This window comes from Typopeltis vanoorti, chromosome 6, assembly GCF_054136105.1.
Source record: "Typopeltis vanoorti isolate ZY-2024b chromosome 6, IOZ_Tvanoo_1.0, whole genome shotgun sequence".
Lineage (NCBI taxonomy): Eukaryota > Metazoa > Arthropoda > Arachnida > Uropygi > Thelyphonidae > Typopeltis > Typopeltis vanoorti.
Genome location: NC_143554.1, coordinates 103,823,586 through 103,850,515, shown reverse-complemented (window position 1 = coordinate 103,850,515; position 26,930 = coordinate 103,823,586). Strand labels below are relative to the sequence as shown.

The 26,930-nt window shown below is 35.1% G+C and overlaps 1 protein-coding gene across 1 annotated transcript in view; it reads left to right on the top strand.

The window, feature by feature from the left end:
- Nucleotides 1-26,930, top strand: part of btv (dynein cytoplasmic heavy chain beethoven) — a 1,245,321-nt gene that overhangs the window by 1,024,162 nt on the left and 194,229 nt on the right. Inside the window, exon 64 of the mRNA XM_090394552.1 lies at nucleotides 13,366-13,485. Coding sequence (XP_090250678.1) covers nucleotides 13,366-13,485 — 120 coding nt within the window. The remainder of the gene's footprint in view (nucleotides 1-13,365; nucleotides 13,486-26,930) is intronic.

The following is a 26,930-nucleotide window of genomic DNA, read 5'->3' as shown; positions in this document are numbered from 1 at the left end:
AGCTGACTTCTCAGCTTGTCATAATCACTAGCCTTGTAATTCCACATATACCCCTTCTTAACAGAATATTCAGTACATCTTACAAGACCACATGATCACTTTCCCCAAGTGGAGACAGTGTAATTAAGTTACTTATTCAGTTCTCAGATGTTATGACCAGCTCTAACACTCTAGAATCTCTTGTACCTTCCATTACATGCTGTCTCAGGTAGTTATCTCTTAACAACTGTAAAAACTCCATTTTCTTTGTTCCTTGAGACCATTCCTTCTCCCAATCTATATCCCCAAAGTTAAAATCCTCCATAATAATTACTTGACCTTCACTCATCGTGCTAATTTGCCAATACATACTATCTACATTCTCTCTTATATCCCTTGGATTATAGCAACAACCAATTACATATTTTGCCTTGTTAATCTCTATCTCACACCAAACAGCTTCGAATGAACTGCCCTCTACATACCTCTTGTTTTGAGGCACTTCTACCTCGTTTGGCTTTAACGCTTCGTCTATCATTAGTAAAATCCCTGCCCCCATTCTGTCATCTCTGTCCTGCCTGAAAATACTGTACCCCTTACATTCAATTCCTATAATTTTGGGGCAAGTTGTACTAAGTAATGACAAAAATACTTCTCACTTATTCCGAATCCTTTGAGCATTAGTATACATAAACTATGTGGAATTATAAGGCAGGTGATTATAATAGTCTTAGATATCAACTTGGAGCAGTTCCATGGAGGGAGGAATTGGAAGGGCGGGATATCATTAGTGCTTGGAAAATTGTGAAGCAGTATTTGTTAGTAGCAATAGTAAGCTGTTCCACGAGTGAAGATTTGGTCATACCATCAGAAGAGCTGATTATAACTGAGAAGGCATCTCTTCCTTCAGTTGGAGAGAGAGTGACTGTTTGGTTTTGACTTGGAAAATGAATAGTCATGTAGGACTATCAAAGAGAATGGAATATATGTGGAATTATAAGGCAGGTGATTATAATAGTCTTTCAGACAAATCATCATTCAGATTTCTGAAATGTATATATATCAGGAATCTGAATGCACCCTTGGGGGTGCCTATACATTACTTGGAAAGAAGTAAGCAGACACCATAGTGTGAGGAATGAATAGCCATGGTGCAAACCTTAATAATATATAGAACCTCCTGTCACTGTGATGACTACAGCAATCCCACAGGTTATATTTTCCACAAACATATGATAATGATCAATAAGAATTTTGGACCATTCTTCTTGTAGATGTGTAACAAGGTCCTGGACCTCATACATGTGAGGTCGCCCCACAAATGTTCAATAGGCTTGAAATCAGGGCTCTTTGGAGGCCAGTCAAGTGTGGTGACCTACATGTCCACAAATCATGCAGTTAAATAAGAAGCCTTATGGCACAGCACAGTCTTGCTGAAAGAGACAATGGTCATTTCTGTAGAAATGCTAAAAAGTAGGAAGCGTTTGGTTTACAGACAATTCATCGAGAGGAAAATTCATCCTTAGGAGCTTAGGGTCTTTTACGACATAGCCAAGTTAGCCAGTCTTGGACATGGACTGCAAGGTTTTCCTCCCCAGTTTATCTGGGATTTTTCCTCACGCCAGCAGGCAAATTGGCCTTGAGAACATAATGCTTCTACAGACATAGGATACACCGGGAGGCATAGGGCCAACCACCTTATCCTCACATAACAGTTGCAGTTATAAGGAATAGAAACACTCAACACTGTAAAGGTAAAAGTGGAAAAGATTAAGAAGAAGAAGATCTATGTATTATTTATTTACATTTTCATAATATTTTTATTCTTATACAGTGAAAGTAATTTTTTATTGATCAGTGAGTTCTCTCATTTCTGTTTCATCTTAAAAAGGTATAAATATTCTTTTTTTACTTTGATACTACAGGTTCTGTTGATGGAATATTAATATTTATAATACTGGAATAGGGTGGTTTGGGGAGATAGGGCACCATATTTTAGAATATTTATGCACAGAAAAACAGTGAGCAGTTGTTTGCACTGTTCACTGTTTTTCTGCACAATTAGACATCCATCCAGATGTGATATATATATATATATATATATATATATATATATATATATGTTGTACACTGTTATTGTTAGCAGAGCTAGTTTAAGATCATAAGTTTACTTTTGAATAATTATATTAAAGAAAATTATATTAAATTACATAAATGCTATCATGATGATGTGAATCAGCATTAGCTAAACTGTCATCTGCAGCTGCAATACTAGTCTTTATCTTTTCCACCAATGCTAGTATTTTCAGATGAAGAAAGTCATCTCTCACCTAATAACAATTACAAACATCCATGCCTATTGTGAGTTTTTGAATCCACAGCTCATTGGTGGGAGAAGGTATGCTATCTAGGTGGTTGTTCATCATCATGGTTTATTTACAATTTACAATTTGTAAATAGGGAAATGAACTAAATAAATAGGAATAAGAAAAAGTTAATTGTTATATGTAGCTTTCCATGCATCTCTGTTTTGAACCATTTAAGTTGTTTCTCATGGAGGGGGGGAGAGAGAGAGAGTAAGTATCTGTGCTGATACATTGGTTAATATACTGTCAGAATTGTTTAGTTGGTCTTCCTCTCCATCTTTGTCCATTTGAGGGGCATATAAAAATAAGATGTCAAATTATGGAGAGGGACGATGTTTCAGTTGATGTCCAAGCCAATCAAGTTGACATCTGCTTTGCCTCTTCTAAAATAATGGAATTACAAATATGATCCTTCTGAGAGTAACTTTAATGCAATCTTAAGCAGATTGTATTAAATCTATTGATGGTTTTTATTGCTTTTTGAGTGAAAACGTTCCATGTTTCTCCATAATATAAGAAGATAACCTGAGAGTTTTCTTTGAAAAACATAATTTTTGTTTCCAAGGTAATGAGAGGCGATTTCGAATTTCTTAGATTCCTGTTTAGAGAGCTTTATATTTTCTTAATAATATGTCATTTACGGTATTATTTATATTTGAGCCAAAGTATTGGAGGTCTGCTACTTTTCTAAAGTTGGTTGTGTTCTGTAATGTTGGAACCTTGTACAATATTTGTAAGTATTTGAGTTTTATTTCATTTAGCTGTCAATCCAAATATTTTTGCAGCTTGGCATAGTTTGTCAAAGTGTTGTTGCACCTTGGCTAAGGATGAGTCTATTAATACTATATGGTCTGCATAGCTAAGGTTGTTAACTACAACATGATATTTCTAATTACAGTTTATTTTTGAACGGTTCACAAGAGAAGTAATTAATTACGTATTTCACTTTGGGAGTATCCATTTATATATATATATATTTATTTTATTTTTTTTTTTTTCAGTAAAAAAAGACTAAATATAAAATTTAAAATTTCTTAGCGTCACAAAATACTAGTATTGAAGAAAAAAGTAAAGACTAGTATTGAAGCAGCAGATTTACTTATGCTGATTTACATCATTTACATAATTTTATTATCATTTTCTGTAATATAATTACTCAAAACTACACCTATGATCTTAAACTAGCTCTGCAAACAACAGCAGCATTCAAGATGTCTTTACTATGCAGAAAAAGTGCAGTGATTTTCAAAATACACATGTATTCAATAACTGAAACACATCACCTAAATTAGTTGAGATAAAAATAAAATATATCACACCTGGATGGATGTCTAAATGCGCAGAACAGAAAAATAGTGAATGGTTAGAAGAATAAATATTCTTAAATATTGTGCCCTTTCTCTCTAACTGTTCTTAAATATTGTGTTCTCCCTAATAACTATTCTAACTATTAATAGAATAGTTAATAGGAATAATAGAAATATTTAAATAGTTAACTATAAATAATAATTGAATATAACTATTATCCCTAAATATTCTTAAATATGGTGCTCTTTCTCCCTAACCATCCTATTCCAGTTTTGTAACAAGTAATATTCCATCTACAAAGCCTGTAGTAAGAAAGAACATTAATAACTTTATACAGAATAAAAAATTTCGCAACGCTAAGTATAATCGAATTTTTTTTTTTTTTTTCATATATGGGAATGACATGAAATAGGATTTCAAATTTTCTTTTTTTCACAATTAATTTTTGTGCGATTAATTTTTCATGTGATGAATTGACTCAGCAATGAATTGGCTGCACATGAAGCATTGCATTGTTAACTGCAACAATCCTGCAACAAAGAATGTTCAGATACCTCTTGGAGTTCAGAGTTCGCGGTACTACAAACAAAGGTTAGAGGCCAAATCAGGAAAAAACACGACCATGGTATCGCACTGAAACTTTCAAATTTCGTAGTTTGGGTTATGCACTCTAGTAAGAGATGATTACAAGTCATCCACCACACCCACACTTGACCATTTGCTCAGCAAAGAATGTAACATGATTCCTCACTCTCAATAATACAGCTTTTCAAGCTTCCATCTCCCACTGTACATGCTATTTGCACCACTGAAGACAAAGTTGCATGTTGGTTTAGGTAATGTGGGGCTTGCCTGTTGCATCTGACCATAGGAACCCATATTGTGAGCCTCAGTTCTGAACCCATATTGTGTGCAGATTTGTGTTCAAATTGATGCAAGGAATTCCACATTCAGTGCAGCTGATGAATGTCAGTTTTTACATATTGTTCTTTGTAGCATCCTATGGTCACATTTGATGAATGTGGTGGATCATCCACTGCAGATGGCATTTGCAGTTGACTCCCTGCACTTCGATCAGTATAGTATCACTCACTGTTGACCTGTAATAGCCTAATTTGTCAACAGTTTGCAAACATACACCTGCAACATGGCATCCAATCATAATGCCTCTTTCAAATTCCATCAGATCCCTTTTTACATCCATTTCACCCAGACACAGTTGCACTGACTTGGGAGCATCATATTCCTCCCAATTTATACCCTCTACAAACACAACTTGTTACATTGCATGACCCACCTTACCCATGGGGGTGTGTAGGTGGGTGCATGTGTTGACTTCTTTCATAACAGTGTATATCAGAAATTATTAATAACAGTATTTTGTGATAGTACACCATGAAAAGTTTATATTATTACTAACGTCAACAAATTACCTCCAAATTAGTCTGTATTCTCAGTCTAATATTGCCAGATCTTATATTTTGGTCATCTAAAGTACTTTTGACTGTATCAGTCCATCTTGATCTTAATCCTCCTCTTCCTCTCAGCCTTTTTCCTTCCATCCTGGCATGAAACACTTGTTTTGCAAACCTTTCCCATTATGTTTAAGTGACCAAACCATCTGAGATTATCTCTCTCTCACACATTTCTGAATGCTAGCAATGCCAGGTTCCCTTCTAATATTTTAATTTTTAATATGATGCTGGCACTGATGCCCTCTGTTCAGTCACCTAATTTTTCATTGAGCGATGAAGTAGGGGTGAATAGCTTGATAGCTTGACCAAAACATCATGATGAAAGAACATCATCCATTTATTCGACCAAATTACCTTACTTAAAATTCAGATTTTAATTAACTGATTAATTTTTAATATACATATACATGGTGTGTGTGTGTTTTTTTTTTTTTTTAGAGGGGAACAGGCATTTGGCATACCAGTACGTTTATTAAAAGTGATGCATAACATATGGATGTTGTACATTTGAAATTTGTTACATTCAGCAATTTTTATGTTTACAAAATATACAAATAAGCTTAGTTATGTAATGAGATTTTCATTTTTCATAATGTCTATTGTTGAGATATTTGCTATATAAAACTTTTTTATGTGTTATGTAAAATTTTTACTAAAAATTATCGTACACATTTTACTTATTTTTTATATTTACAATAACATTTATGCTTAATAGTTAAATTTATAATTACTATATATTTTTGCTTAATAAACTGTGTGCTATATAGTTATAATTTGCTCTTCTTATTCCAAAAACATTGTCACACTATGAAATAGCAATATCAGTAAATATCAGAACTGGTACCTATTGTTTTACAAAAATTAGCACTCCATTTATGTGTGTGTACACGTGTAGATACACACACCACATATATGTACACAGCGTGGCCATAATTCAATTCAAAGAGGAGGTATTCAGAGCCCTGTTGTGAAAAATATATATTTTTCACAACAGGGCACTGATTTAAAGGGGGAGGAATACAAAATTCTGCTACTAGCAGACAATTGGTGCTAGAATCACATGACATTTTGCATAATCTCACCGTTTCTACTGACAAGCTGGTGGATATAAGGAAGACTAAAACGAATTTGCATCATTCTGATTAGACTGAAGTGCTAATGATTTCACCTTACCAGAACATGTGTTGCTAGTAAAACTTTACTATCAACAATACTAATGTTAATGCTGCGTTTCGAGAATTCTGGCGTTTGAAGGACAGGAGAAAAGGTCCAATTTCAATAACAAATCTTAGAAAAATAATTTTACAGTTTGAAAAGAGCTGATCTTTAGCAGTAAGGCCAGGGTGAGGATACAAATGGATTATTCCTCAACAAGTTGACGAATTGCAACAAAATGATCTTTGCAACAGAATGATATAAAAACTGAGAAGTATTGCCCTTCTCAGTTTTTATATCATCATCAAACAACTGGATATTTCCCCTAAATTATTGATATGCAAATTAAATAACAGTTCTCAAGTATAGACCCCTAAGGTCTAAGGTGCACCACTAGTCACCACCTTCTGGTTTCAATTACCCCACAAACTACTCTGATGTCTCCATCAGCCACTATCTTATTCATATCATAAATGTATGCAACCATTTCTTTTATCCAACTCAGTTGTCACCTTACTGTAAAAAGTATGCAAATTATAAGGCAACACCTACCCTTCAGAAAAACAAAAAAACAATAATCACTCACTAATTCAATTATTTCATTTGCTTCTTTAACCTCCTTAGCATCAACACTTGTTAAATGATTAAATACTTATCCTTCCATAGTCATTCTTAATTTCACTTGCCACAAATAGACATAAACTCTCCTGGCCTGCTTGTTATACCCTTCATGCAACTGATTATTACCATTATTCATTTTACACCTACCTTATTCAGCCTTTCCACCTTTGGAATACATTGACACATTGATGTTGTTATGCTCTTTGTCAGTTCCCAAGCAGCCTTTATTTCCTTACCGCTCAACTCCTTATACCATGATATAGCTCCAAGCTATCCCCTAAGTTTGTCATAATCACTAGCCTTGTACTTTAACACATATCTTGTCCTCACAGAGTCTTCTTATGACTATCCACAACCAGGTGATCACTTCATGATCATTCTCACCAACTGAAGGGATGTGCAAAACCCCACTCACAATTACATCCTCTAATGAAATGATCAGATTTAAAACTCTTGATCCTTGCATGTCCTCCTTTACATACTGTCCGAGGCAGTATATAAAGGAGGGCATGCAAGAATCTAGAGTTTTTGTTTGTTTTTGTTTGTTTTTCTTGTTTCTCAAGAACAAGAAAAACAAATATTCATTTATTCCCAAATGCTGTTTCTTCAATCTATTCTACCATGATTAAAGTCACCCATAATAATCATCTTTTCCTTGTTCACTAACCCAAGTTGCTTATATATTTTTTCATCACCATCCTTTACATTTCCTGGCCTATAGCAACATCCAACTAAATATTTCTTTTTGACGTCCACCATACTGCCTCAAAAGCATTGCCACTATTTCCCCCTTTCATGTGTACCCTATGTAGACATAATTCACCTGCTATCATCAGCAGTACTCCATTTCTCTTCTTTTCTTTTCCATCACAAAAAACTTATTTCCATCAGGATATCATCTCCATTCAACCATTTTTCACTTATCTGAACAACTTTTCTGCAAATAAACACAATCAGTGAAACTATTGCATCTCCCTTATTTTTGATACTCATATCGTTTGTAAATGTACACAGCAGTTCACTTTTAGGTCTGTAACTAGTCCTACCAATCTATTTGTTGGTTGTGATTTTCCCAGTATACCTGCTCAACCTCAGCTACTCTACTCACATCCTGATTCATTCCATTCTTATGCTGATCATCCCGATACACACACACACATTCACTACTACTTCCAACATCCACTCTTCCTCTGTCCTGTCCTGTCTTTACCTTGGCTCCCTCTGTATTCCTGTTCATCTTTTACAATACTACTATTTCCATTTCTGAGCATTCAGACTCTTCTGTTCCACTCCTCTGATCTTTCACTTAACCTCTTACTTCTGATATCCTGATTGCATTACACACACACTGCACTTCCATCCAGCAACAGTTTTTCTAGTTCACTCAGTTCCAAATCCATTCAAATGTAATCTGTCACATCTGTATAATTCATTTATCTCTCAAATATATGCCATACATCCACAAACTTCACTCCCTTCTCCTCATGCTGCTCTTCCAGCATATCATTCATTATTCTGGCTCTCCATCTAAACTCAACATTGTCATACTTTGGTATCACACTAATACCTTTCCCACTATAATGTTATCTTTTACTCTCCTCAATAACCTCCTGATATTCTCCCCCACTTATATTATCTATATATTCACTTAAATCATTTGTTCTACAACCACCACTAATTCTCTTGTTCATTTCCTCCTCATATACAAAGCATGAATTATCTTGTTCATTCTTCCTCCTGGATAGCAGACTTAAGGACTCTGCCATTAACCAATCCTCTAACAATGAAATCTTCATACACTGCTATTCTCAAACTATTCATCACCTTTTTTTTATTTTTTCTCTCATTCTATACTTTTGCGCTCATTTGTTTGTTTCCATTAAATGTCTAACATCACTTTGCATATTCCTCTTTTTATTTTGAATAACTCTTTCTTGAAATCTTGCATTCCAGCAATTTCACTCTGTTACTCCCACATTCTTGTTATCTCTCATTCTTCCACACCTTACTTCTGTTTCCTCATTTGTACTTCTTTTAGTTTCCATATTACTTACTATAGTTTCTTCATTCTTTACTATAGTTGCTTGCATTCTTTCACTCCTTTAATCTTAACAGCTTTTATTCAGTTTACATTGCTTTCATTTATGCTTTCATTCCTTCATCTCTGTTTTGCATTTGCTAACTTATAGTCTAACAAACTATTGCACTTTCTACAAATCCATGCCCTCTCTTGTTCATTATCTCCACAGACACATCTTTCACATTTTGCCAAGCATACATATTGCACTCATGACATTGAACCAGTTTCAAAAAGTCTGAATCACTAATGACATTTGATCTTTGTGTCTCACAACGAGTTGACTTCAGGCATACAGCCATTGTGTTCTGATCAAGGCAAGGTTCAAAAATTCAATAAAAAAAAGTTAGTAACAAAACCACAAGGTCAGTAATCACACAGACACACTAAATTATCAAAAATAAACAATAGTATACTAAATTGGCTTTCAAAGGAGAAAACCTAATAAGAAGTAAAATATTGATATATAATAAAATATCAGAACAGGTAAATACTCAAAATACCTGGGATGTAACTTACCATTTGAAGATGAAAAAGATGTAGATATAAATGGCATAATAAATAATATATTTAAGCCATTCCTAGTACAAAAGCACACAGAATCAGACTATATAATGAGGAAGGACGTAGGCTTCTGGAGAGATTGCTGTTCTGAACGAGTCAGTGTGTCCCAGGGAGGATGATAGCAGGGGTGGCCTCTTGTGGGAATGGATACTTGGGAGAAGGGAGACAATGTCAGGTAACACTGAGCCCAATGGAGTCTAGAAGGGATAATGCTGGGTATAGAAACAATGGCATTTATATGCTTTTTACTAATGCCAGGAGTATCCGGAATAAGGGAGAGGAATTGGCGGCACAGATAGCATCAGCCTGGCCAAAAATTATTGCGATCACTGAGACGTGGTTGCCAGAAGGGGATATAACAACAGGAATAGAAGTCGCTGGGTATAGCATTTTTCGTCAGGATAGGAGGGGAAAGCGTGGTGATGGGGTACTGCTTATGATAAGTGATGACCTATGTCCTCTAAGAGTGGAGAATTTGGAAGGAAGTGAGACAAATGATTTTGAGAGCGTATGGTGTGAGGTAGAGGTAGGCAAGACAGGATATTTAGTGGGGTGTTGCTACAGACCCAGGAGCACAGAGGATGGGGACCAGGAGATGTTTAGACAGCTAAGTTTGGCAAGTGCAAGAAGAATGATTGTTATGGGAGATTTTAACTTCAGTAGTATAAATTGGAGAGAGGAAGATGCATGTAGCAATAGGGGAATGGAATTTCTAGAATTCTTGAGGGACAAATGTCTTAGGCAGCATGTAACAGAGGGAACAAGAGGTTCAAAAGTTTTGGATTTGGTTATAGCATCAGAAGAGTTGATGTCTCTCCCAGCAGTTGGAGAGAGTGACCATATGGTGTTGACTTGGAAAATGAATAGACATGCAGGAGTATCAAAGAGACGGGAACTTATGTGGAATTATAAGGCAGGTGATTATAATAGTCTTAGACGTCAACTTCGGGAAGTTTCGTGGAGGGAGGAATTGGAAGGCCGGGATATCATTAGTGCTTGGGGAAATTGTGAAGGAATATTTGTTAGCAGCAATGGTAAGCTGTATTCCATGAGTGAAGAAGAAGAAGAGGACACAATTTAGAGTAAAGTGGATGACAAACAATATTAAACAGGAACTGCATGCGAAAAAGAGGCTATGGAAGAGATATAAGGAGAAGACAGGTGAAGAGAAGATGCATGAAGAATATAAGACACAGGCCAGAAGAGTGACTAGTGTGGTAAGGAAAGCGAAACTGGAATATGAGAGGAAATTGGCCCTAAGATCCAAAGAAAATCCTAGGGAATTTTTTAGCTATGTGGCCAGTAGGAGGAGAAATGACTGTGGAAGAATGATATTGTGGGATAAAAATGGGAATAGAGTGACTAATGCAGAGGACATAGTGAAATTGTTCAATTTGAACACTTTATTGGAGTATTTCATCCTAGAGGAGTCAGTTTTAATGCTAGAGGGATAGGACTGGTTCGAGGTCTGGAGGTACAGGAGGAGAGTGTGTTTCAGATACTGAGTACTCTGGATGTCAGTAAAGCTGTGGGACTGGATGGTATTTCACCACGAGTTTTGAGAGAATGTGCTAGGGAATTGACAGTGCCTTTAACATGGCTTTTCAATGAAAGTCTGTCTTTGGCAAAGATGCCCAGGGAATGGAAGGAAGGTAAGATAGTGCCATTGCATAAGGGTGGTAACAGACTGGAAGTGTCTAATTATAGGCCAGTCTGTGTGTCATCAGTAGTTGTTAAGATCTTGGAAAAAGTAGTGAGGGACCGTGTACAGCATTGGGCAGATGAGGGTAATGTTATCTGTGAGAATCAACATGGATTTGTGAAAGGACGCTCTTGTTTTAGCAATATGCTAGCCTTTTATAATAAAGTTTCAAGAACATTAGATGAGGGAAAGGCATATACTGCAATTTTCTTAGACTTGGCGAAGGCATTTGACAGGGTGCCACATGATAAGCTGATATTTAAGTTGCAGCACATGGGTCTGGATGTCAGATTGGTCAACTGGATTCAGGATTGGCTGTCTGATAGGTATCAGAGAGTTGTGTATGGTGGAGCAGTTTCCAGGAGGCAGAGGGTTACAAGTGGGGTCCCACAGGACTCAGTACTAGGACCTATGTTGTTTAACCTTTATATCAGTGACATAGCCAGTGGATTGCAAGGGGATATTCAGTTGTTTGCGGATGATGCAAAGCTGGGAAGGATTATTAGTAATAGTGCAGATGTGGTAGCCCTGCAAGAGAATTTAAATAAGCTTGATAGATGGGCAAATGAATGGGGATGTCCGTTTAATGCAGCAAAATGTAAGGTCTCGAGGTTTGGGAAACATCGATGGGATGCTGCATACTCTATGGGAGGAGTTATACTGGAGGAAGTTGGGGAGACAAGAGATCTGGGGTTGATGATTGATAGAAACCTGAAGTTTAGGGGACATATTGCAAAGGTGGTGAAGGTAACACAGAGGATTGCTGCTATTATGAGAAGGACACTGACCTGCAGAGATAAGAGGGTTATCATTCCGTTGTATAAGTCTCTGATCAGACCACACTTGGACTATTGTTCTCAGATTTGGTCCCCAGGATTTGAAGGGGATAAATTAACTGTGGAAAGGATACAAAGACGGAGATGGTTTCAGGACTGTACAAGGATAGTTATGAGGATCGGCTGAGAGAATGTGGACTGCAGAGTTTGGTGGATAGAAGAAGGAGAGGTGATATGATTGAGACTTTTAAACTGTTGAGAGGTGGTTACAGGGTTGACACTGGGGAGTTCTTTCGCTTGGTTGAACAGCGGAAAGGAGTGATGACAAGAGGCCATCCCTGGAAGTTACGAAAGGAAACTGTGAGCAAGAGGGTAAGGAGTGGTTTCTTTGTGTGGAGGGTGGTTGAGCCGTGGAATGCATTGCCTGATGGAGTGGTGGAAGCGAGAACGGTCAGTGAGTTTAAAGAGTGGTATGATAGACTTTGTGTTTCTCAGGGGAGGACCTCCCCTCGATGAGTCTTGACAGACTTTATGTCTTAGGAAGGACCTCCCTCGATGAGTCTTTTGACTCCTTGGAGGCCTGAATAATAATAATAATAATAATAATGCCCTGTCTAAAGGAACTTTATTATATGGAAGTGTAACGTGGACCATAAAAAAAAAGAAGAATGAAAAACGGATTCAACAGCAGAAATGAAATTTCTCAGAAAAACAACTGGATATACCAAGTGGGACAATAAAACAAATGTAGAAATTTTACAATCCCTGAATATAAAATCAATTAATTACTATATACTCTAAGTAAATATAAACAAAAATGGTTCAAACATCTAAATCAAATGGACAATAGCAGACTGCCAAAAATATTATATGGATATAAAATAAATGGAAAAAGATGAACTGGAACACCAAGAAGGAGATGGCATGAGACCGTAACAGGCCATTTGGCCTAAATCCATGATGATAAGAAGAAGAAGAAGAATTTATTTATTATGAAAAAAATTAGGGAGTCTGCTGCTGTGTTTTAATAATAACTTTTAAGAAAAATTGCATAATTTTAGTCCCTATAATTGTTTCCAAACTGAATGCTAAATGCTTTGTAACAGTGAAGGTAAGAATTCAAACAGTATTGGCATGTTATTATAAAAGACAGTAATGACTTCCTGTAATATCTCACATATGATTATCAAAATTTTTTTCTTACACTTTCCATGTTTATTATTAAGGCTTCCCTTAAAATTTCCACCATTCTATAAATATTACTTGCAATAGATAATTAGTTTACTTTACAGTTTGGAGTTTTGAATATCAGCGAAACTAGTCATAATTGGCATATTTGTAGGAATGGGAAGCTTTCACAGGAATGTTAGTTACAGATGTCAAACTGGATAAAACAACAATCAAAGCAAGTTTACCTGGGTGGATTGAAGAAGAAAGAGCCTTAGCTGTAGCTCTTCTCAAAGTAAGTTTAATTGAGTGAATAAAATTTAAAGTTTCTGATCTAAAGAAAAAAAAAATTGGGAATGGTGATTACAGATCATAATCTAGCATAATCATAATCATATCTAAGGGTAGCAAACATAAAACTGAACACATTTGATAACATTACAATAAAGATGTAAGTATGAATCTGGATAATTTGAGGAGTTAAAACCATTGCAACCTTAGATGGTATTATGTCTCCTGGTGGAAGGGTGGTAATTTTATGTTATTGTTATTATTTATTATTACTAAAAATATTGTATAAAATAAAGAATTTAATCAGTATTCCAGTTATATGAAATTTTACATATATTTTACTCAATAACATTAACAATAACTTTTTGTTTTTTTGGTTCCATTTTACCCCACAATTTTATATTTCTTCATTTTTACTGTCAATCAGTAATAAATGTATTATATGAAAGATCAGTATATTATAAGAGTATTAGAAGTGCTTATATAGTCTTATGGCAAAGTTTCTAGTTCCATATTGCCTATTCCACTAGAAGAAAGACCATTATAGGTTCGATTATTGTCCTAAATTAGAACTTTTTTTTTTATTTCAGTGAGTTCCCAAGTTAGTCATTGTTTAGCACAAGAAAAGGTTTTTCTTTCTTCATATTTTTGCCTCTGCATCTCAGAAAAATTGATTGTAGAAATCACTTCTTGGCAACAGCACAAGTTAGGGTTCAGGATCACAGAATGATGTAAATTTGTGCCATGTTTATGCTTAGTGTTATCAAAATTCTCAGTAGCTATGAAATATTAATTTATTTCATTTATAAGAGTATTATAATGGTAAAAATCTTTATGGCAAGTATGTCCATTTGTGTTTTGTTGGACAACAATTATTATTATTATTGCACCCTCCATGGAGTCAGCAGACTCATTATGGGAAGTTCATTCAACAGACAACATATTTATCATATCAAATCTTAAAATCCTTAATACTCCTTGCATAAACAACACATTCTGGTTGTGCATTCCATTCACTGACAGTTCTCCATGTAAAAAATCTACTCCTCACCCCACTCCCTCTTCACCACATTTTAAAAGTTTATATTTCACTTGGTTAGATTAAAATAAATTTAGTTTAATCCTTTATCCAAGTGTGAGCAAACAAAATTTGCACCTGAAAGTATCTTCAGGACTGGGGTAGGGGTAGTACAACACCGGACAACTCGTTGTAAAGGTGGACCAAGCTAACATCACTCCTATCTCAGTATCTCCCAAAATACATCTCCTTGTGGATATGTATAATGTTATGCATTAAGGGAGGGGCCACTACCCAGATTAGTTTTGACCTTTATTGAGATCTCTTCAGTGGGAGCCAGGCCCAGAATTGGAGATACCAGGCAGAAGCAATAGAGAGGTCATCTTTACTTATAGGAGTTTCCAAAAGGTGTGCCACTTTTTTATTAAATTACTCTGGATTTAGAGAAAGATGTTGAAAGTTTATTTTTCACTTGGTTAGACTATAATAAATTTAGTTTAATCCTTTATCCAAGTGTGAGCAAACAAAGTTTGCGCCTGAAAGTAACTTCAGAACTGGGGTAAGGTAGTACAACACCGGGCAACTCGTTGCAAAGGTGGACCAAGCTAACATCACTCCTATCTGTATCTGTATCTCCCATAATGCAAAACACATCTCTTGCAGATATGTATAATGTTATGCATTAAGGGAAGGACCACTACCTAGACTAGTTTCGACCTTTATTGAGGTCTCTTCAGTGGAAGCCAGGCCCAGATTTCAATATCTTTCTCTAAATCCAGGTAATTTAATAAAAAGGTGGCACACCTTTTGGCAACTCCTATAGGTAAAGATGACCCCGCTATTGCTTCTGCCTGGTATCTCCAACTCTGGGCCTGGCTCCCACTGAAGAGACCTTAATAAAGGTCGAAACTAGTCTGGGTAGTGGAGTATAAGATGCACTTTTTTCTTCGAAAATAGGTCTGAAAAACAGGCTGCGTCTTATACTCCGATACTCAGTTTTTTATTATTTTCATTTCTGGAAATTTTCTGTGTTCCGAGTTACATGATTTCTTTATTCCTTCCTTGTGGTGTGTGTGAGAGCATTCCAGTTACGTAGAGCAGTGTTTCTCAAACTTCAGACATCCGCATTCATATGATTGGTGCAGTATTAACAAAAGATCATGCTACTAAATGACAAAGACAAGCCGACAGTTGAGTTGAAATGCTAATTCTCTTCAGCTGAATTCCTTGTATAATATCTGAAACACATTCGCTATATATTTCTTCATTTTAACACATTCACTCAAACAAAACCATATGTTGCACTGGTAACATATGTTTGCTTGAGTCATACAGCATTTTCTGTGAGAGGGAACATGCGATTCATTAGTTAGTGCCGTTTTTATCCCAGTTGTCTCTAATTGCACTGTTTGTTGAGAAACATATTGCACAGCCTGCAGATGTCTCTGTACCTTATTCAGTGATACAATAGGAATGTTTTATGAACTTCACGGATACATTGAATTTTATTTTATGCGTTAATGATGCATAGCCAAAAATTGCCACGGACCTCCTGAAGACCTTTCACGTACCCCCCGGGGTACGCGTACCACACTTTGAGAAACACTGATGTAGAGTTCAGTGGATGCGCATGCGCTGTCATCGACGATCACAACTGTGTCCTGTTCAACAATTGGAAAGTTTGAAACTTTCCAATTGTTGTTGCAGTTGTGAATGGTGATAAATTTCTGCTGTTAAATTTTCTCTAAATTTCTTGGCAACTTATGGCTGAAGATCGTGCTACTAAAACTCAGCATTATTACAATATTGCATACAAGCTACGTGTGATTGTGTATGCTAAAGAACATGGAAACAGGGGCTGCAGAGAGGCATTTTGGACCACCCCCAACTTAGAAAATGATAAGAACTTAGCAGAATTAGGAAGAGGATTTAAAAAATGCAACTCACAGTAAACAAACATAACCTACGAAGTGGAACTGCAAAATGGCCAGAACTTGAGGCAGAACTGAATACTTGAATTTTAGACCACAGAAAAGTGGGATTTTCAGTGTCTACAAAAATGATTATTCATCAAGCAAAAACGATAGCCACTAACAGAGGAATTGCCAACTTTACTGGATCAACATCATGGTGTTCAAGATTCATGAAGAGAAACCAGCAATGTATACAAACTAAAACAAAAATATCACAAAAGATGCCAGCTGAATATGAAGAAAAAATGAATGAATTTCATCGCTTCGTCATTAACGCAAGGAAACGAGAAAATTTTGAACTTGCGCAAATAGGAAACATGGATGAGGTTCCAATGACTTTTGATGTGCCCTCAAACAAAACTGTCGATTCCAAGGGCACTAAAAGTGTTACTGTTAAAACTTCGGGGCACGAAAAAACTCACTACATGGTTGTTTCATCCTACTGTGCTGATGGGACAAAATTGCCGCCATTATTGATTTTTAAAAGAAAGACGCTACCCAAAGAAAAACTGCTTAAAGGAGTATCTGTACATGTTCACACAAAAGGCTGGATGGATGGAGGAGGAATGAAGTTATGGATAGATAAAATTTGGTTTAGGTCCCCTGGTGGACTGTTGAAAAAGCCTGCCATGCTAGTCTGGGATCAGTTTTGTTCTCGCAGAACAGAATGTTACAAATAAACTCAAGGAATTGAAAACTCAGCTGTAATTCCAGGAGGTCTAACTAGTCAGCTTCAACCTTTAGATGTCTGTATTAATGAACCATTTAAGGGATTTATGAAGGAGAAGTGGAACAGCTGGATGCAGTCTTCAGATTTTGAGGTTTCAAGTGTCTCTTCATTTAGCTCTGGAGATGAATTTCTGGGTTTTGACGATTAAAAGGCGGGTAGTTAGATTAGGTATTTGTTGAATATAAAATATTATTTTATATTTGAAATATAATTTCATTATAATATTCAGTGATAAAGTTTTTTCCTAAAAATGTGTACAAAAAAAGAGCATGCGTCCTATATGCTGGTGCATCTTATATGCCTGCAAATACAGTATATAATAAGGAGAACTTTGGCCTGAATTAAGTTGATAACAGTATTATGCTGGCTGCTGGCTGATAGTTGATTTCACAATGTTGCTTATGCAAAGTAAAACATAGAGTGGTGCAGTTAAAAATAAAATTTCTCTGTGTTCGAATGTGGAGTCAGTCAACAGCTAGAATATACATCGGAGCAGAACATAGAATCCAACAAAATGGTGCAGTCAACAGGATGTTGCTTCACTAGTATTAATTAAAAGATAAAGTTTTTATATTTAGCTTAAGAATAATTTTTATAATTAGCTAATTCCTAAAACTTTAGTAGTAAAGTTAAGTGAATCTCGTGAGTTGGTTGGGGAACAAATCAGGTAAGCAAAGAATTGTATTTCAAATAGTTTTAAATTTGAAGTTCTGAGAATTAAAGTAGTAACTGATAATCCAATATGACTCTTGCATCTAACATGGGAATGGAGGACAGTGAGTTCTTCTGAACTGTAAACCCCCAACAGATATTTCCTCAATTTTCCGGAGAGGAATCAGACGGTGTGCTATCTTTTTTTTTTCTTTTGTGGAAGAACTTAGAGTGGTAGCAAATTGGACTGACTTTCAATTATTAATATTGCTACAAAGTAAATTAATTGGTAAGGCAAAGACATTTCTGTATTCATCTCCCATACTTAAGGAAACATCAGAGTACAAAAAATTTAAAGACGAACTAATCTCTAAATTCTCCTATACTAAGTGCTACTGTCAAACCCTTAGAGAGCTCCATTAATGTATGCAAAATGACACAGAAGATGTGACTAGCTATTTCAATAGATTGGTGAACATTACTAAATCTATGAGAGTATCCCCTGCAGAAAAACCACACCTAGATTGAATTACGTTCCAACAATTTCGACTGGGGTTACATGAAAAATTAAAAGAAGTCATTTACAAGAAAAAGCCGTCAGTCTAGAAGGATGCTTAGTATGGCCAAGGAAAGAGAGAAAGTATTAGAAGAAATGAAACAAATATGCTCCATGAAACAATCACTTATGCGGGACTGTGATGCTCCCACCCTTGTCAATTCTTGAATACTTTTCATACTGTAAAAAAAGGAGAAATAAGAATGAGGAAGTTAACACAGGTGCCTCTACCACCTCGAATAACAAACCAGATTCACTAAACTATGATTCCCATAGAATGCAAAATGTAACGATGGCAGAAGAGAATGGTAGATTACCCTTATCTCTTGTACAAGGCCTAATTCGGAAGATTCCATGCGATATTCTTATTACGCTCACATATCAGTTATTTCTAACTCCATGGTAAATAAACTTGTGGATGATTTTTCTGACAACATCACCCTAATTCAGAAACCAGTAAAAATCACTGGAATTGCTAAAGTTGAACTGATTGCCACAAGAAAAATATCTGCTAAATTTTCCATACCTTGCTTTCCGGTGTAGTTTTTGCATAAACTCATTATACTTTCAGAAATTGCTGACACAAATAACCAGATCATACTAGGACTTAATTTCCTGGAGAAAAATGAATTCATATGTGATTTTGTCTCTGGAACCATTTCCTTGTGTGGGATTGAGTTATCAACCGATGTATGATAAAGGGAATAAAAGGGGAGAATGTAACAGGATGGAGATTAAAACCTTGAACTTTGAAGATGGATTGAGTGATGAGAAAAGGAAATTGTTGCACGAAGCTATCAATTTGGCAGAGTCAAAGACCGATAGAGTAGAAATAAGGAAATTCATTCACTCGATTTTCCAAAAGTAGCCCCAAACATTCACTGAAGATATTAGCTCGTTATTCTGTACAGACAAGGTAGAACATTCCATCCAAATCACTGCAGAATTGCCTGTGTACATTAAGCAGTACAAAACCCCCTTAAATATCTAGACAGACTTCAAATCCTTTTAAATGATTATGAAAGTGCTGGGATTATAGAAAAGTCTAATTCCAGATTGAATAGCCCCCCCCCCCTTTTTGTTAGTAGAAAAGCCTGATGGAAGTCTGAGATTTATATTAGATCTGCGTGGGATTAATAAGGTCACAAAGCCCATTAATTTCCCTCTCTGTAACATAGAACTTCTGACTAGTCTAGAAGGAGCAAAGTGCTTCTCGAAATTGGACCTGAACTCTGGCTATTTTCAGATACCTCTTAGAAAGGAGAACAGACAGTTTTTTTGCCTTCACCACTCGTTGGCAAAAATACCAACTCTGTAGGCCCCTTATGGTCCCCTTGAGGGGACCATAAGGGGCCTACAGAGAATTTTAACTATTCAGAACAATCACAAATCACAAGTCAACACACATTCATTCAGCAACCTTTAAGTTTATCAATCTAACTCAATAGTTCTCAGAAAATTCAGTCTCAAATTTACATTGCGTTCTCCCATAACAGGCTTCTTTATATCACACATTCAATATTGAACTATTAATCCAGAGATACCTCATATATTATGTTTACGAGGAAATGTTTCACTGTATCACACATTCAATCTTGAACTGTTAATTTCAGCAATATGAACTATATCATGTTCTCCAGAAACAAGCTTTGCTACTTCACACGAGGCATAGAAAAGATATCCTTACCGGTATAGACAGCATAGCTTCCTCGTTATGGAGAATCCTAGAAACTCTCCTTGGTTCTTGAATACTTTCACTTTGAGAACACACAAATATTATAGAATCCTGGGTTTCAATAATTGATTAGTCAACTTGGGAGAATTATCTTCTTGCTCGTAATTGTCTAACTTTCAATATTTCTTTACTCATTCTTATTATCCTTTCGTTTAATGCTATCCTTCTATGAGGCGATAGGAATTTATAAAAGAATAAGAGCTCGAAGAAAGATAGTCAAAATACAGAGCAGTTCCCAGTCCTTCCTACTCCGTTCAGCCCAAGTTATTTCCTTCACGCTTCTGCTTGTGTCCTTCTTTTCATGACATCCTACTCTCCCTTCCTGCCAAAATCTGGTTCTAACTGGTTTTATTGATACCAAACTGGCTTCTTGCATACTGTACAGTAACTCACGATAAGACACGCACTGGCTAAAAATAACATAATTCCTCACAACAATCAATCAAGTCTTATTTTGAAGAATTACTTGGATACATTACATATGACTAATAACATAAAAAAATTACATAATTCACAATTTTTATCTCTGTATCAGTAATATTCATCATCATCATCATACGTATCAAGGATTTAGGCCTAGCATGGCCTGTTCCGGCCTTAGAAGTCATCGTTTAAGAGGACGTCCTGCTTTTTTTTTTCCTAATGGCTTGTACTTTAAGGCTTGTTTTGATAATCTTTCTGTTTACATTCTTTGAATGTGTTCCATCCATTTATGTTTATATTTTTACTTTTTTTCTATTACTGGTTCTCGGTTTAATTCTTTCATAATATCTTCATTTCTTTTGTGATCAAATAGGGTAGAGTTTCTCAAACTGTGTTCTGCGGAAGGTGAATAGGTGTTCCGCGAGAAGTTCTGGAATTTGACGTTTTAGTTTTCTGAGCATTTTTCATGAATAAATGTTTTATAGTAAAAATATTCTGAGGAGAATGATATTCGTGAATATGTCGAAAAACTCAGACCCAGAACACCTAATAACATCTGTGTATCGTTAATTTTCACACATCGAAACCTTTCAACATTTAGGAAAGGGAATGCCGCTGTTTATGACGGGTCATAAAAATTGCCTGCAAGCCCATTACAACAATTGGTGTCGTATCCTCCGTTCTCAAAACTGAAAGAAATGACATCTGTGTAGCAAAAGTCAGTGACCAAGCAGCATATTTTTAAACATGGAAATATTCTTGAATTATCGTTAATTTTCACACATTGAAATCTTTCAACAATCGGGAAAGAGAATACCGCCGTTTATGACCGATCATAAAAATTGCCTGCAAACCGATTACTACAATTGGCGGCATGTTCTCAAAACTGAATGAAACAACATCTGTGTTGCAAATGTTAGTGACCAATCGGCAACAAAGTATAAAGAAAATGTTTCCACTGAAATTGAAGACCAAGGTAGTCTGTATCCGGTTCTCCAATCTAGTAATACTGAATACTTTCTTCACAAGTTTGTATTGTAGAGTGAAAGTTTCGAAACCGTAGTGCCGTGAATTTTTAAAAGTAATAGACCTACAGATTTAAATTTTAATATGAATAAGAGACAAGGCACTTTTTTTTAATTTTGGTATTAAGAAATCTCTTATTGAAGGTGTTTATGATGGAGCAGATAGTGAGTCATACATCTCAGGCTTACGAAGATCTCCAGGATTTACAAAAGGAGTGGAAAACTACCAGCACACAGAAGAAAACGTCTGCATTCACTCGTAAGTACTTATAATAATATTATAAATATATTTGGTGATCAGAATGGGATATGTCAATGAAAATCAACACAAATTAATTTAATGATGTTTGCCTGAAGAAACTATGACATGCTACAAGATTTCATTAGTCAAGTGATTGATAACTAATTTAAATGTAATTTATATTTGTCAACATGCCACACCCTATACATAAGTGTACTAATATTATTTATGATTATGCCATAATTAATTATTAATACTTATGTTAATATATGAACTTTAAAAAATTTTGGGAAGTATTTACGAGTAAATTTGTTTTGACCGGGCCCTCGGTAAAAAAGAAATCAGCTAACGCCTTTTTATTCTCGTATATAGGGAATAGGCGACTTTTAAAAAAAAGAATTCTTCTTACTCTTTTAACTAATTTTATAATTAATATCTGATTTATTTCAAACTGTTTAATTTTTGTTACTGAACATTTTATCAAATCATTCTTATTACAGTTGCTTTTACATTATTTGATACGGTTTAGTACTTTTACAAGCATTGTTAAAATTCATATTTACTTTTGTGTGTTGCAGTCTTTTTTTTACTATTTTGCATTATTAATTTACTTTTATATTATTCGACATTTCTTATTTATAATCTTATTGTCTTTCATACTAAAGTTACCTTTACAACACAATTCTATTTGTTTTTATTATAGCTCTGACAAATATTAGAATTTGAATATTATTGAAGAAATACCCATAGATCCTTGTTTAACGACAGGAACTTTAACACAAGGAGGAGCAAGTACTTCTGCTGACACATCTACTCATATGATTGGAGAAGATATGGAATTGCACACTGTGGTTTCTTCAAAAGCTAATATTAAAGAACAAGAGTCATCTAAGAACACACCAAAATGGAAGTGCCATGAAAGTTATTTAAATTATGGATTTACGTGTATTGGCAATACACATGCTCCTGATGCAATGTGTGTTTTATGTAATAAAATACTAGTAAACAGTTCTTTGGCTCCAGCTAAACTTTGTAGGCACTTCGAAACAAAACACACTGATTACAAAGGAAAAGATATATTTTTTTTTTAAGAGACGACGTGACTCGCTAGAAAAATCTAAACTTCAAATGGCTACAATTGCTACTACTGAAAATGCAACAGAGGCATCTTTTCGCATGAGTTACCGCATTGTACTTCATGGTGAAGCTCATACAATTGGTGAGACGCTCATTAAGTCTTGTGTGAAAGACATTGTATCATGCATGTTAAACGAGCAGGTTGCTAAAAAAATAGATGCAGTACAATTATCAAATGATACTGTTTCACGCCGCATCAAAGATCTTTCTGCTGACATAGAAAAAGAGCTAATTCATCGACTTAGACTTTGCAGTGAATATTCATTGCAAATGGATGAACCTACAGATGTTGCAGGACTCACTATATTACTAGTGTTTGTTCGTTACATATTTGATAAAAGTATTGAAGAAGATTTACTCAAGTAGAATATCTACAAGAAAAAACTACCGGAGAAGATATATTCAACTGTATTAATAATTATATTACAAAACAGGAAATCGGTTGGGACAAGTGTATTGATGTACAGACGGTGCTCAAGCAATAGTAGGAAAGATGAAGGGAGTTGTAACACGTATCCTGCAAGTAGCTACAAGACCCACCAAAAGTCATTGTGTTTTGCATAGACAAGTACCAAAAAGAATTCCTACATATTTAAAAACTATTTTGGATGAAGCCGTAAAAATGATCAACTATGTAAAATCTCGACCACTTCAATCCAGATTATTTAAAATTTTGTGAGATGAAATGGGTAGTGCACATAACGCACTTTTATTACATACTGAAGTCAGATGACCATCCAGAGAAAAAGCATTATTGAGGCTTTTTGAACTTCGTAGTGAGTTAATGGTCTTCTTGATGTCACATAATTTAGGACAAAATTTTATTGAATTATTAAAAAATTCTTCATGGTTGATGAGTCTTGCTTATCTGGCATATATTTTTACAAAGTGCAATGAAATTAACTTTTCATTACAAGGAAAGAATATTACAATTTTTAATACAAGAGATAAAATTGCATCTTTTGATAGGAAGTTGCAATTCTGGATTTCTACAGTTGAACAGAATAATTTTGATTGTTTTCCCACCTTGCATGAATTTTTGACTGAAATAAATTCTAAAGTAAATGAAGAAGTATCTAACATAATTTTAGAACACTTGCATGACTTGCAATCAACTCTTTTGCAATATTTTCCAAAATCCAGTGAGGACAATTCTTGGCTTCTGAATCCATTTACAGTGACAGCTAAGCCAGCAGGCTTCAGCACAAGTGACTATGAAAATCTAATTGACTTAATTAGTGACTCTGATTTAAAACAAAAATACAAGGAACTGCCAATAAATGATTTCTGGACAAATTTAACAGAAGAGTACCCCAGTGTGTCAAAACTAGCTATTCTTGTTTTACTTCCTTTTACAACGACATATTTATGCGAGGCAGGATTTTCTTATTATGCTGCAACCAAATCAAAGCCAGGAACAGACCCGACGCTACACCAAATATGAGAATGCAACTTCCTAATATTGTGCCTGATATCAAAAGAATTTGTAATTCAAAGACCCAAAAACATCGGAGTCATTAAGAACTTAATTTGCAATATACGTTTTACTATTTTTATGTATTTTATTTTTACTAATTAACATTTGACAATAAATGATTGTTTTTTCTTAATGCTTAGATTTATTCATTTATTTTATTTATATTTACCTACCCTACAAAACCAGCACACAGGAGAAAAAGTCTGCATTCACTCGTAAGTACTTATAATAATATTATAAATTTTTGGTGATCAGAATGGGATATGTCAATGAAAATCAGCACAAATTAATTTAATGATTGTCTAATTGATGTTTAATTAATAATTAATTAAGTAATTATTGATTATTAATTAACAATAAAATAAGCTAAATTACCAATTAATTATTAATTAATACATTACAAAATAACTAAGGTGTTCCGTGAACATTTCAGGATTTATGAAGTGTTCTGTTGTAGAAAAAGTTTGAGAAATCCTGAAATAGGGTATACTTTGCAGTTTTTCTCATAAACTTCATTTCTGCTTGTTAATCTTTGTTTGTCTTTTTGTTTTATTGTCCAGATTTCGCTTCCATACATTAAGACCGGTAGTGCTAATGTATTGTATACTTTTAGCCTGGTTTGTTTTTGAACTAGGTTTGGTTTAAATATAGAGTTAATTACACCTGTTATCAGTAATATTAATTTCATAATAATAAGTGATATTTTAATACACAGTTTTTACAACTGCACTTCATCTCAAAACAATAAATGAATGAATAAATATTAATAAATATAACTTGAAAGAAATCATATGAATAGCATACTATTTGTAAGAGATTATTAGTCTGATGAGCAAATTTGGCTTAGGGAATGGCCGATTATGTTGGACTCTGAATTAAGTATTAATAATTTTCAATTCTCCTCATTCAGAATCCAACACCTACATGTTAGAGTACTTTGTATCATAGCCGCACTATGATGTGCAGTCTTTGCAACATGTGTATTATGCCCTCTAATCTTCAGTCTAATGTCAGGCATTACTTCCAGATCTCGAATCGCATCCGCTTCCTGCAGTAGTGCCATCAATATAGTACACAGCCTTATCTGTCTGCACTCCAAAATGCAATATGTTGCACTTATTAATATTAAAACTACAGCCCCCAATCCTTTGTCCAGGTCAAAAGTCTATTCAAATCTTCCTGAAGGGAAATGACATCACCAGTGCTACTTAGAATTCTCCTCAACTTTGCATCATCAGCAAACAGTTGAAGATCCACAGTCAGTCCACATGATATTTGATTTACAAGTTAAAAAGCACAAATCTGTTTACTTTGAGAGAAAATTTTGCTAGAAACTCAGCAACAGCTTCATATCCTCCTGAATCTTTAATACTCAAAGAGCAACAAGAGAAAAATGGCAGCTAAGCTTTTCTATCATTGGGGAAGAGCTGTTCAATCAGCCATTTGTTAAGGAAGGACTATAAAGAGCTCTTTTACTCTCTGATCCAGTGCAGTGGATCCTAATGACATCCATTCTAAGATGATAAAACATCTTCCCTATCATCATCTGTGGATCTCCTTCTCTAAGTATATAAAAGAATACATACACAGGAAAATTTCCTGATTCTTAGCATAAATCGATTGTCATTGCCATTTCAAAACCAGGAAACAACACAAATAAACAGTCACCGATATATAACTTTGACAGCTGTCTCTCTGAGATATTGGAGAAAATGGTTAATGTCAGGCTTCCCTGAAGTTTAGAAAGCAGTCATCTTCTCTCCAACACACATTGTGGCACTCATAGAGATAGTTCAACTTTGGACCATTTTTTTTCTTTTAGAAACATGTATCAGAGACACATTCCTGAATCAAGAACATCTGGTTTCAGTGTTCTTTGTCATGGAAAAAAGCTGATGTCACAACCTGGAGATGTGGTATATTAAAAAAACCTGCATAACATTGGTCTCAGAGGGGCATCTTCCTGTATTATTAAAAACTTTGTCTAGCTGAGTCTTCCAAATCTGTGTGGGAAATAACTTATTTTGGCCGTATCATCACAAACTGGGTGTTCCCCAAAGCTCTGTCTTAAGTGTAACATGCTTTTCTGTCAGAAGTTAACTCAATCACTGAATTGCTTCCTCTCACTGTAAGCAATGCTCCATGTTGATGACTTCAGAATTTACTATCACTCTTGACAGTAAACGAGGGTGATTAAAAGACTTCAGCAAACAGTTGATTGTGTTCTCAATGGGCTTTTAGTAATGGTTTCAGGTTTTCAGCAGGAAAAAAAAAATTTGTATTCTTCTGCTGTAAGCCTACTCTGCATCCAGCTCCTGAATTCAGAATTGGACAAAATTTTATTCCATTTGCAACAGAAGCCAAGTTCTTGGGACTCATCTTTGACAGAAATCTAACTTTGTAAGATTTCTGTCAAAGATGAGTCACACATTCGTCAATTAAGAGAGAGAAGTGCAAGAGAACACTGAATCTCCTTTTTATCT